The sequence below is a fragment of the Amphiprion ocellaris genome, chromosome 9 (assembly GCF_022539595.1).
Source record: "Amphiprion ocellaris isolate individual 3 ecotype Okinawa chromosome 9, ASM2253959v1, whole genome shotgun sequence".
In the NCBI taxonomy this organism is placed as follows: domain Eukaryota; kingdom Metazoa; phylum Chordata; class Actinopteri; family Pomacentridae; genus Amphiprion; species Amphiprion ocellaris.
Genome location: NC_072774.1, coordinates 11,797,695 through 11,811,118, shown reverse-complemented (window position 1 = coordinate 11,811,118; position 13,424 = coordinate 11,797,695). Strand labels below are relative to the sequence as shown.

Genomic DNA, 13,424 nt, shown 5'->3' with positions numbered 1-13,424 from the left:
TCTCTGAGTGCTTTTCTAGTTTAAAATGTGATGCAAAAGAACCAGAACGCAGCGCAAACTGACCCCCCAAAACTGCAACACAACCAAAAACACAGCAAAAAAAACTACGTTATGCAAGACAACCACAAACAGTTCCAAAGTGACTAAAATGTGATCCAAAACGTGTGATGAGCGCCTCTCACCTGGTAAAGAAAGCCCTGCAAAGACTTCACTTCCTCTGATGGGCTGGACTCCATTCTTGGCTGCTGACAGACTTCTATAGAACCACCACAGAGAGCATTCTCTGTCTCGGTATGGTGATCAGGTATGGCAGCTGCACGGTACAGGACAGGAAGGACTTGGCCAGGGTGGTAAAGACAGCTCAGAGGATTGTGGGACGCCCTCTGCCAAACCTGAACCAGAGAGAAGCTGACAGCATTGCTACAGATTCAATCCACTGTGGTACCAAACTGTTTGTGCCTCTGCCCTCAGGAAGGAGGTACAGGTCTAGAGGACCTGAACCACCAGACTGAGGGACTGTTTCTTCCCCAGAGCTGTAAACTCTGTACCACCTCATGTACACTCACTTTAAAAAGCTTGAGACGAGACGGAGCTGAAACTGCACCTTGCACTGCTGCACTTTAGTCTGTTGCATATATATTTTCTTACTTTGAATATATTTTTACATTTTTTAATGCACTGTATATTTTACTGTCCACATCTTTTAATGCTGAGTTTTAAGCCAGTACTACCAAATAAATTTGATTATGTGACTGGTGAAAACTAATTGCATAATGACAATAAAGATTCTTGACCTTGAAAATGACCCCAAACCATGCAGAACAGCCAAAAAAATGAGCAAAAACCAAATGTGATGCAAGACAACCACAAAACTGTACAAAATGATTAAAATGTGATGCAAAACAACAATAAAATCTTGCAAAATTACCAAATTGTGATGGAAAAGAACCACAAATGCTGCAAAACTGCCACAAAAGTTGCAAAAAAAACCCAAAAGTGGTGAAAAACAACCAAAAAAGATAGCAAAAAAAATGTTATGCAAGAAAACCACAAAAAGCTGAAAAAATACTAAAATGTGATGCAAAACAATCGCAAAATGCTGTAAAACAACAAATGTGGTGCAAAATGACCCCAAAACATTGCAGAACAACCAAAAAAAAGGCAAAAACCAAATTTCCACAAAATGACCCCAAAAGATGCAGTTTAATCCCACTAAAACATCCAAAACAACCACAAAGTTTTGCAAAATGACCCCAAAAAGATGCACAAGGCCCCCTAAAATATTCCAAACTATTCAAAATGTGATGCAAAACAACCAAAAATGATTGCAATGACCAAAGTGTTATGCAAGACAACCACAAAGTGTCGCAAAATTAGTCAAATGTGACACAAAATTGTGCAAAATGACACAAATTCACAAGGCATGACATTTTGGATTTTTTCCCAATATAAAATGTAATGTCTTGTGCAAAATAACCACAAAGATGTGTCCTGTAGAGGAGCAGAAAGTTTCCAGATAGTTTCCTTTAACAGCTGCAGAAAACTCAACAAGTATAGAGCTGGTGATTGACTACAGTTACTTAGTTACTCTGAAGCTTCAGACTGCAGCTGGATTTAGGTTTCAGTTGTTTTCAGCTGCAGTGAAAAAGCAGAACGAGAATCTGCGTTTTTTTTAAGTCCTCCTTTGCGGCTTTAAACCGCAACTGCTTCATGTTGTTACTTCTGTTTTAATAGAAAGTGAAAGTATGTCGCAGATACAAAACGCGTCGTTAACTCGATGGCATCAGTTCAAACCAGATCAAACTAAATAGGACTAAACAGCAGCATTTCTCTCTGACTCTGAGGTAAGTTTGAGTTTCTTTAAAACTGCAGAAATTATTAAACGAAACGAAATGAAAGATTTTGTAGTTTCAAAAGTGAAAGAGCCGCAGCTGAGTTCCGCAGGATGATCCGTGTGTTTGTGCAGGAAGCAGCAGAAACAGACGGTTGGATTTATTCACAGCTTCCTGCAGCTTTGTTCACTTAATAAGTTGAATAATAATTTCACTTTCAGCTCAGTTTTATCATCTGAAAAGTTTTTTGTTAAATGTAATATCAATAACATGTTTCATCAAAAAACAAACATTGTTTAAGTTCAGTCTCTTCCTCATTCTGACTCATATTTACACGGATTTTCTCTGCAAATGTTTGGTTCTTCAAAGCGTTTTTCTGAATAAAAATGTTGTATGCGACGAAAATTTCTGAAATAGATGAATATTAATGTGTTTCCTCCGCTGATTTGAAGTTTGTTTACTTCACAGGAATCTGGTAAAACCGGGTATTAAGAATTTGTGGATCAGAGGCGACATCTAGTGAAGGAATTAAAAACTGCAGTCAAATACAAAATTTTATTTTAGCTTTTTTTATATTACGAATTGTGAACTTCATTTATGTGGCAACGTTCAACAATAAACTTACCAAGTAAGTTGCAGTAATTTTAAAAAATGACAATAAAAAGAGGCAATGAAAACCAGAAGTTAACTATAACTTAACTTTAATATTTAAACCTGTCAATTAAAATTGTCTTGAATTATAAGTCATTTGCATCATGGATGTGTTTGCAGCCATTGTTTGTCTATTTGTGGTCATTTTGCAAATCCATGGTAATTTTTCGTCTTTTGTTGGCCACATTTTGTCCCATTTTGATTATTTTGTCTTGCAGAGCTTCTCTTTGTGGCGAATTTACATCATTTTTTTTGAGGTTTTGCGTCACTTGTTGGTTTTTTTAAATGCTTTTGGGTCCCATTTGGGTCAGTTTCTTTCTCATTTTGTTCTCTTTGCATGTGTCTGGAGCAATTTTGTGTCTTTTTGTGGTTATTTTGTTGCTCCATATGGTCATTTTGTGATTTCAGGCCTCTTTACTGTCACATTTGGTTCCATTTCAGTGGTTCTTAGTGGTAATTGTGCATCTTTTCATGGTTGTTTTTGTTCCAGTTTGATCACTTTATGTCTCACATAGACTGTTTTGCATGACATTATGGTTGATTCAAGTCTTGTGGTGTTCTTTTTGCATCACATTTTTGTCGTTTGAAATCTTTTTGTGGTGTTTTTGCGTCATATTTTGGTCATTTTATATGCTTTTGTGTCTGCTGTAGACTCTCTGAAGCCCTGAAGATGAGTGGTTGTGACTCTGATGAAGAATCTTCTGCAGCCAGTTTAGCTCAGAGTGATCAATCCAAAGAATATCCTCCAGAACTCAGCACAGAACCCAAACCTTCAAAGTAAGATGTTCAGTCTGATGTCATTTTTGTGGTTATTTTGCATCTTCTGTTTGTCCTTGTGTGTCGTTTGTGGCCATTTTGTGTCACACTTTTGTCCTTTTTCTGGTCGTCGTGCATCACATTTTTGTTGAAGTCTTGCACTGGTCATTTTGAGTCACATTTTGGTCATTTTTTCTGTTTTTGTGTCTGCTGTAGATTCTCTGAAGCCCTGAAGATGACGGACTGTGACTCTGATGAAGAATCTTCTGCAGCCAGTTTAGCTCGGAGTGATCAATCCAAAGAATATCCTCCAGAACTCAGTGCTGCTGGAAGAAGGTCAGATAATCAATATTGTCCGATGTTTTTAGCACTAGAGATTTTACAGTTCTGATCCATCATGTGACACCAAAACCGAAAGGTTCTGATGTCCAGTTTTATTATTTTGGTTTGGAACTATTCTCAGAGCTATTACAAATATTTATTACATTTATTTACAGAATTAGTGGATCATCATCCGTAAATGAGAAGATAGTAACTTCACAGTTTTAGTTTCCATACAACAATGTCAGTTAATGCTTATTCCAATAAAAGTTAGTAAATCAAAGTGCACTTTAGGGATCTTTTTAAAAAATATACTCGTGGATTTGATGGAGTATGTTTTGTGACTCTTGTACATTTTTTTTCAGTGATCAGACCACCTCAAACCGACTGCAGATGCAAGGCACCCTGAATGTGAGCACTTTATTAATTACTGTTCGTTTAATTTCAAAGATATCTTAAGTTATTGTCAATAAATGTAGTTTCAACAAAACATACAGTTCTACATTTAAGTGTCTTCCCCTCATAGATGTCTGCTATCACAACACCTCCAGGGTTGCCATGTTTTATTAAAACTGTTCATTTTAGAGTGTGCCATACTTGTTAAAATGTATGTACTCCATAGTTAATTTACACCAACCCCAATACTGAGATGCTTCATGGAGATGTTGTTCCTCACACAGACAAACAGACCATCTGCAGTCAGATGAGTTATTTGCGGGATTTTGAGTTTCAAGTTCTTTTACAAACTGAGATTTCCTTTTGATTGTCACAGATGTCTTTTCTGATTCAGCTTTTACACTTGGCTCCTTCAGAATACTGTTAAATGCACTGATGGAGACTTTAGTCTCTTTTCTGAGTCAGAACTATTACCAGTTTTACATCATTTTGGTTTCAGTAAGTCACACGTCACAGAGGTGAGGCTTTCTCTAGTTTACAAAGTATTATTGTAACAGTAAAAGTAATATAGATGGATGGCAAATTAACTCTCCGAACCACAAAACCTGTCAAAACACCATTTATTAGCCAGAAAAAACACGAGAGTCTCAACTTTGAGACCTTTCAGTCCTTGAAAGTTCTTTTGTGACGGAGAGTTCTTTTGAGAAAAACTACATTTAAGGATTCACAACTATGGCTCTAAAATAGAGCAGAGAGGAAACGAGAGACTGAGAGGAAAATAAAACACACTTTATCAGTAAGATAAATGCAACATGGCTCAAAAACCGGTATACAGAGGAGGAAGTAGATGGAAGACGCACCCATCAGGTATAATTATATGTCCACAAACAAGTGAAGTGAATAACACTGATTATCTCTTTATCATGACTCCTTTTAGTGGGCTGGATATATTAGACAGGAAGTGAACATTTTGTGCTCAAAGTTGAGGTATTAGAAACAGGAAAAATGGGCAAACATAAGAATTTGAGCCAGTTTGATGAGGGCCAAATTGTGATTGCTTCGATGGGTCTGGGCTGTTTTGGCAGCAAAAGGGGGACCAGCACAATATTTGGCAGGTGGTCATAATATTATGCCTGATCGGTGTACATTCGGCATGGTGGACTTTATGCAGGACTTTATATTGCAGTGAAAAATGAACCCACAATGAGGGAAAATGTGACAGGAACAAAAAAACGCACCCAGAAACTGCTTGGAGCTCAGAGGGTTAAAACATCACCTCGTCATTACTTGTTGGTGTCAGATAGATTTTCATCAATGCTGGCAGTGAAAGATGATAACTCCCATAATCCCTCGCTGCTTCGTGACATCATTAACAAAGTTTTGGTTGTTATTTTAACTGAGAAACTTGTAGAAGCAGAAATCACTTACCCTGTTTCAATAAACATTTTTCATGGTCTGTCAGGTGTTTGAATCCGAAGCTCTGGCTTTTCTGAACAAAGCTCTGAAAACACACCAGAAAGTTCTTTCTGGAAAACACAAAAGACTGTTTGAGAAAGATGAGCAGGAGGATGAAGCTGGCGAAAAGCTGTTGGAGTGTGACAGTGAAACAAGTGAAGCAGCTCTGAGGGTCATCCTCTATATCCTGGAGACCATAAACCATGATGAACATCCTCGGATCCTGCAACGAAGTAAGACACTGCTGGTGTTTGAGAAACTGACTGTAGCTACCACTTGATGTAAAAAAAATCACCCCTGTGAAATATCACTTAAATATTATATAATTCAAACACCACCACCATTCAGTAATCAGATTATTTCTATGTTCAATAGAGTATTTGCCCTGGTGAACCTCCAAATCAAACAATACAATACAAATTCACACCCCAAAGTAGAAACTCAATTCAATAAAAGTGAATCCAGCTGTGATCAGTGAAACTAAACTGAGTTTACCTGTGATTTCCAATCAGCCTAACTGCATTAACATGGTTCTACAATGAGCTGTTAACAGCAGAACATTTTCAGTTTTGGATCTATGCACTGTATCCATCTGCTTGTCTGCATCATGGCTCCACATAGAAAAGAACTGAACAAAAGAATTGAAAAAAACCTTGTAATTCTTCTCAAAAATGGAAAACCTGATGACTGTGATACAGTTTCGAATCATTCAATAAGTGACATTGCACAAGGGTGTAATCTCTGCTGTTGAATTTCTGTCTTTTTTGTAGTAAAAAAATTGAATTTAAATATGAGCACTATAGCTTCAAAAGAAATGCTGGGTTGGTGACGGGGATGATGATTTGTTGTTGATGTTTCTGTACTGTTAGGTCACAGTTTTTATGAAACAGTTGGCGAGTACCAGCACAAACTGAAATCTTCCTTGAAGAGGAAACATGGCTGGTTGTTGGAGGTAATAAATGCAGAGCAGCAGCCGGTGCCTCTGAAAAAGATTTATGCAAAGCTCTGCTTGATCGAGGGCGACAGTGGAGAGGTCAACAATGAGCATGAGGTGAGACAAATCGAGGATTCATTCAACAAACAGAGATCTTCTGAGACTCTGATCAAGTGCGAGGATGTCTTCAAGCCCTTACCCAACCAAAGACAACCAATCCGGACGGTTCTCACCAAGGGAATCGCCGGCATTGGCAAAACTGTGTTGTCACAGAAGTTCATCCTGGACTGGTCCGACGACAAGGCCAATCAAGACATCCAGCTCCTGTTCGCACTTCCATTCAGGGAGTTGAATCTGTTCAGGAATCAAAAGGTCAGTCTGATGGAACTCCTGCACGAATTCTGTCCAGGCCTAAAGGAATCTGGGATCAAAGATGTGACAGTGTACAGAGTTCTGTTCATACTGGACGGTCTCGATGAATGCAGACTCCAGCTGGATTTCAAAGACAGATGTTGTGATGCGACACAGTCAGCCTCGATTGATGTGCTGCTCACAAGCCTCATTGCAGGTCATCTGCTACCAAAAGCCAGCGTGTGGATAACCACCCGACCCGCCGCTGCCGGCCTCATCCCTCCAGAGTACATCGACCGGGTGACCGAGATACGAGGCTTCAACAACCTGCAGAAGGAAGAGTATTTCCACAAGAAGATCGGAGATGAAGACCTGGCCAAAAGAGTCATTGCAAACATCAGGTCAGCCAGGAGTCTGTACATCATGTGTCACGTTCCGCTGTTCTGTTGGATCTCCTCCATTGTCCTGGGAAAAATGTTTGCCAAAGCAGGAGCAGGAAAAATGCCAAAGACCCTGACTCAGATGTACATCCACTTTCTGGCTCATCAGACCACACAAATGTTTGTCAAGTACAGCAAGGAGCAACAGCTGGATTCTGAAGGAAACAACGAGATGATTCTGGCACTGGGGAAGTTGGCTTATGAGCAGCTGGAGAAGGGCAACCTGATCTTCTATGAGGACGATCTCAGAGAGTGTGACATTGATGTTAAAGACGCCTCAGTCTATTCAGGAGTCTTCACTCAGGTGTTCAGGGAGGAGTCCTTCATGCAGCAGAAAGTCTTCTGCTTTGTGCATTTGTCTGTCCAGGAGTTTCTTGCAGCTTTGTACGTACATGTGATGTACAAGGTCCACGGCGTAAACTTGATGAAAGAAACAAAGACGACGTCCAAAACCAAGCTTGTATCCAAACTGCACAAAGCTGCAGTGGACCGAGCCTTGCAGAGCGACAACGGCCACCTTGATCTGTTCCTGCGGTTCCTCCTTGGACTCTCTCTGGAGTCTAATCAGAGTCTGCTCAGAGACCTGAAGATACTGGTGGAACCCAGTGATGATCAGAGTCATGAGGAGATTATCAAGTACATCAAGGAGAAAATACATGACCAGAGTCTCCATCCAGAGAAGTACATCAACCTGTTCCACTGTCTGAATGAGTTAAACGACGTTTCGCTGGTGGACGACATCCAGAACTGCCTTGATTCAGACCGAGACTCCATGATAGACGAGAGCAGCCCTGCAGCTCGCTGGGCGGCTCTGGTCTTTGTGTTGCTCACCTCGCCAGAGAAGTCAGAGGAGATCCAGCTGAAGAAGTACTCTGGGACAGAGGAAGGCCTCAAGAGGCTCCTGCCAGTGATCAAAGCTTCTACATCAGCAAAGTAAGTATCCATCAACATTTTCTCATTTTTCACTCTCTGAAGACTGAGCAGATTCAGGTTTGTTCATGCTCTTGTCTTATCTTTCCTTACTGAAGGTTTATTTTTTTACTGCAATATAAAGTCCTGCAAATCTATGGAAACAGCATAACCATTACTAGAAAGAAAGAGAACTCAAAAATGTCTTTTGTGTTCTATACGAAAGTTATGACAGAATTCAGTAAAAATCTTTTATTTTTATTTATAAAAATGTAAAGAACCTGAAATCAACATGTCCAACATTTTCCAAGTGTCCACATGTGTTACCAACAGTAGAAAAAAATGAAGGCTCCACATACTATAGATTATTAACGGCCTCTGCAAACTCTGAGACACAGTTTTGTCTTTTTTGTGTCATTTTGTTTCGTTTGTCTTTACCGTCTCATTTATGTTTGGTGTTTCTTTGGGGAAGGTTTGCCTTTTTGCAGTCACTTCATCTCCTTTTTTGGTTGGTTTATTTTCCGTTTGGTCTCTTTTGTACAGTTCTACAATTGCTTTTAGCAGACGCTTTTATCCAAAGCAACATACATCTGACAGTAGATACAACACAAGCAAGGATCTAGTCAGGAGAAAAGAACCTGGATAAGAGCCATAAAACAAGTCCAAGTGTGAAAATAGGACATTGGTCATCTTCTCTTTGCTCTGTGGAAACACTGCCTGCAGTTCACCTGAAAACTCAAAATTTTTGTCCCAACTGTTGGTTATAGCTGAAGCTGGTTTTATGCTTGCCATGTCCACGAGCTCCGTGCGGATGAATTACGTCATTTTAGCAGCCACGCCCCCTTACACAGCCCTTCTCAAGCAAAATATTTCTGTCGTGCACCTCCAAGTTTTCCTAACTATGCGGACGGAGACATGCAGAAAGCTGGCTGAAGAACAGGAGTTCCTAGCAGCAAAAGTTCAGAAATACAGGCATTTATACGATTCATCACCATGGTAACTGGGTTATGAACAATTCATAGCGTGAAATTGAAACTAACTGCTGAAATGCAACTATTCGGTAAAATGCCATGTTGTAAGTGGTATAAACAATGGCAGACTTCTTCTACTCTAGTTTAGTACTTGAGTAGACTAGGTAGACGTATGTTTGCAATACACTGCCCCCTGCAGTTTGGGCGCTGCATGGAGTATAAAGTCACACAGTCTCTCGAGCTGATTTCCAAGCGTCTCATTTGCACACGGCTCGTTTGTGCGGAAAACATAACCCAGCCTTTAGTGAGTCATGGTTTCATGGTTGCGTAGAGGAGCAAAGTTTTTAGTTTTTTCCAAAATCTGGTTAGAGCAAAAATCGTTTTGGCCATTTTTAAAAAGAAAATTATTTTATTTGAATATCTCTGTTTTGGCTTTCCTGATTCAACCATGTGTCACACATGAGTCGTTCAATGACAATGATCAAAAAGTTGAAAATCAGATGACTGATTCTGTCTTTGTAGTTTCTGGCTGATAATGGTGTCATTTCATGACTTTTTAAAAAATAACTGCATTTCAACCCTGCTGGAGGGTTTTAGAGTTCAGAATGTTATCAGTGGATGTGCTGAATAGATGCACCATAGATCTTAAATAACAACCTGTGTTTGCGTTTCTGTCTTTCAGGTTAAATGACTGTAATCTCACTTCGAACTCTTGCCAGTTGCTCTCCTCCACTCTCAGCTCAGCATCTTCACAACTGTGTGAATTAGACTTGACTGACAACAGCATACAAGACTCAGGAGTCAAGTTTCTCTGCAGCCAACTCCAGAGCCAACAGTTCAGGTTGAAGACGCTCAGGTCAGTCTCACTGCAGCTGACGGGACTCTATAAAGATTCAGTAACTAGTGCTACTCAGCAAATACTAGCATGCTAACACTCTAAGAGTATACCCGCATTATTTTGGTACATTAACATCTAGAGTACCACTGTAGACTCTTTGGGCTGAAATATACCAGACGAGAACTCAGTGTTTTTTGTCACTTCAGTCTGATCAGATGCGGTCTCACCTGGAAATGCTGTCAAAGTCTGGCTTCAGTTCTGAGCTTTAACTCATCACGACTTCGAAACCTGAATCTGAGTCACAACGACATTGAAAACTCAGGAGTCGAGCTTCTCTGTGGTGGACTGGGAAACAAGAGCTGCAAACTGGAAACCCTCAGGTATCACTGAAAGGAAACTTACTACTGCTGATTAATAAGTCTACTGTGGGTTTGTTAGCTGTGGCGGGTTTCTGCCTCCAGTTAAAGATGAGTCCTGTCATTCTGTCGCAGGCTGGTGTTCTGCAGCATCACACAGGAAGGCTGTGATTTCTTGGCCTCAGCAGTGAAGTCCAACCCATCCCACCTGAGCAAGCTGGACCTGAGCTACAATCACCTGGGAAAGTCTGGAGAAGAGATACTGTCTCAGACTCTGCAGGAGGCACGCTGTGAATTTATCAAACTCAGGTAGGGAGTGATTTTAAACTGAGATCAGATCAGATTAATGCAGCTTCCACTATGACAACATGTGTTTCTATCTGCCCACAGAGTCAACCAGAATGCAGAACACTGGTTTAAACCAGGACTGAAGCAATGTAAGTTCACAGTTTAAGCAGAAGCCAAACATAACTTCATTTGAGAATCTTTTGTCTATATTTTTGTATTCATGGTGACATTTGACTTTACCAACACACATGCAGCCAGAACAGAAAGGACATTCCCTTTGTTAAAACACAGCTGCAGCAGTAATCAGGAGGTACAGAAGGAGCCATAGTACCACTAATCAGAACTGTAGTCGTCGACCTCCTAAAATGACTCCACAGACAGTGAACTACTTCCACAATCTAGCTGTAAAAAACAGGCAGCAGCTGCTTCAGACTTGGCACAGAGGTTATCAATGGAATTTAAAGATTTTGTGGAGCCCAGACAGTGTAAAGGACGCTTTATGGCATCACCTCCATGTGGGGAGGACAAGAAGAAAACTTTGTTGCTGCTCAAAGCAAAACTTCCAGATGAAAGTTTATTAAAGAGCACAGAAAGAAACCTGATGAATGCTGGGAGCACAGTCTATGGTTAGATGAGACCAAGAAAAAAATTTGTTGGGCTCAGATGGAGCCTGACCAGGATTACCAGAGTGAATGCATAGTCCTGACAGTGAAGCATGGAGGTGGGAGTGTGATAATATGAGACTGCAGGACTGCAAAAGGCAGTGACATTTATAGATGCACCATGAATGTCTGTGGATATACAAAATATTGGCTGGCAAGTTGACTCCCAGTCTGCAGAAGCTTTAAAAAGAGGAATATTCCAGCATGATAACATCCAGGCATAAAATGACATGGGTTTCTGCAAAAAAAAAACAAAACCCAAAAAACAGTGGCAACTAGTATGTCCAAAATGAGTTAAAAATGTCCAAAATTACTCAAATTTGGACAAATGTCAATTTTTCAAAAAGAGTCACGACTTGAAACTTGTTCAAAGTGACTTGAAACATGAAAATTTGTCTTAAATGATGCAAAAATTTTTTCCAAAATAGCTCCGAACTTGTCCAAAAATAGTTGAAATTTGTCCAAAACAAGGGAAGTCCATAAAGGTGGACAAAATATTGAAGATATTTAAGATTAGAAATTCAACACTGAAAGGTGTCCTGACTTTTGTTGCTCTGAGCTCCTATCGTGTGGCATATATTCAAAATATAGTAAATCTAAACTGTTTGTAATTTGAAATCATAGCAAATACTCCAAGTGGAAGTAGTCTGATTACTGCAAGGTGGTACAGTTTAGAATCATTTTGCTGATATTAAACATTGTGCTCCCTGCTGTTGTGTATTTGCTGACATTGGTAGAAGTCTGACTCTGGCTTTCTTGCTGCCGTCAGATTCATGTGATCTCACACTGGATCTGAACACCATTCACAAACTCCTTGAGTTCTCTGAAGAGAAGCAGACCGTCAGCTGGAGCAGTAAGGAGCAGTCGTATCCAGATCACCCCGACAGGTTCGACTACTGGACCATCGTCCTGTTCCAGCAGGGCCTGACCAGTCGTTGTTACTGGGAGGTGGAGTGGACGGGAAAGTGGGCCGGCATCGGAGTGACCTACAGGAGCATCGGTCGCAAGGGGCCGGGCAATGACTCTGTGATGGGATACAACAAGCTCTCCTGGTGTGTGCACTGCTCTGATCACGGCTACCGAGCGTATCACGACTTCAAGAGCGTCGTCCTTCCGGTGCCTCTAGCCGGCTCTCGGAGGGTGGCAGTGTATCTGGACTGGGAGGGCGGCGTCCTGTCCTTCTACAGAGTTTCCTCTGGAGGCTCGCTGGCTCACCTGCACACCTTCCAAGCCAAATTCACCGATCCTCTTTACCCAGCGTTCAAGGTGTGGGGTAAGGGCTCGTCGCTGAGGCTGTGTCAGTTGAGAAAAAAAGCAGCGAATAACTGAAAACTAGCGATCACTGTGAGGCGATGAAGTCTCCCTGAGCAATACCAGAGATGATAAAAAGGAGAGAGTCTCCATTTAAACTGTAGAGATATTCAAAAAAATGGCACTTAGATGATGCATTACCCACCTGAACAGGTAAACGTCGTATGTACCATTGTTATTTTGGTAATATTATAGGCGGTGTCATCTCGCTTAGCTATACCAGAGGTATTAAAAGTAGGAGAGTCTCCATTGAAAATCTAGAAAGAAGAATCCTGAATAGATTGTACAACACTTAACCTGCCCAAACATCCAGTCATCTGCTTTGAAACAGCCAAACCAATAAAGATCCAGCCAATTCAGTTGTTGTAATGACTTGCAATGCCATAAAACGTGGAAGCAGTCAAACTTATATAGGGGGAAAACCACCAAAAATCTTTTTTTTCAGATTTGACTGGGGATTATGTATGTGTCCATTCAAATTACAGTTATGGCTCTTCCCCAGTTCATTTGGATTAAAGCCTGCTCTGAACATAGCTTAAAGCAGTTTGATATGTGAAAATAAACCCAGTAGTGAGCTCTTAAGTTATGCTGCATTGCATATGCATTTATGTAATCAATTACTTATATATTTTTATTATTCTTGGCAGTTTTGTTGCACTGAGCTTTACCAGAGATGTAAAAATAGAGTGAGTCACATTTTAAAGAATCCTGAATAGAAATTTATGGTAGGATTCCACAAAATGGCAGTTGTATGACGCATAACTTGCCCAAACAGCTAATTGTCTGTTCTGTTAAAACCGAACCGGGAAACATCCAGACAATCCTGTTGTTGTAATGACTCATGACACTATAAAATGTAGTAAATGGATGGTATCATGAAACAACAAGGTCTACCACAACATGGAATCCCTTCTGGATTGAACCTGATTGGTCGTGGGTTCATATACCAAGAA

The 13,424-nt window shown here is 40.4% G+C and overlaps 1 protein-coding gene across 1 annotated transcript; it reads left to right on the top strand.

Annotated features, from left to right (window-relative positions):
• The first annotated feature begins 1,643 nt into the window (after positions 1-1,643).
• On the top strand, positions 1,644-12,993 carry LOC111568724 (NACHT, LRR and PYD domains-containing protein 3-like). The gene is made up of 11 exons (XM_023270509.3): positions 1,644-1,844; positions 3,135-3,260; positions 3,456-3,575; positions 3,926-3,971; positions 5,419-5,644; positions 6,281-8,069; positions 9,699-9,872; positions 10,061-10,234; positions 10,346-10,519; positions 10,601-10,647; positions 11,930-12,993. Exons 2-11 carry the CDS (start codon positions 3,154-3,156, stop codon positions 12,487-12,489), a joined length of 3,417 nt encoding a protein of 1,138 aa, XP_023126277.1. The 5' UTR covers positions 1,644-1,844; positions 3,135-3,153; the 3' UTR covers positions 12,490-12,993.
• The last annotated feature ends 431 nt before the right edge of the window (positions 12,994-13,424 follow it).

What these genes read in the sequence shown, in the direction of transcription:
- LOC111568724 (XM_023270509.3), top strand. Translation starts at nt 3,154, where the DNA reads ATGAGTGGTTGTGACTCTGATGAAGAATCTTCTGCAGCCAGTTTAGCT. An exon ending in AAAGCTTCTACATCAGCAAA is followed by an intron (nt 8,070 to 9,698) that starts GTAAGTATCCAT and finishes TCTGTCTTTCAG; the next exon opens with GTTAAATGACTGTAATCTCA. An exon ending in TGTGAATTTATCAAACTCAG is followed by an intron (nt 10,520 to 10,600) that starts GTAGGGAGTGAT and finishes ATCTGCCCACAG; the next exon opens with AGTCAACCAGAATGCAGAAC.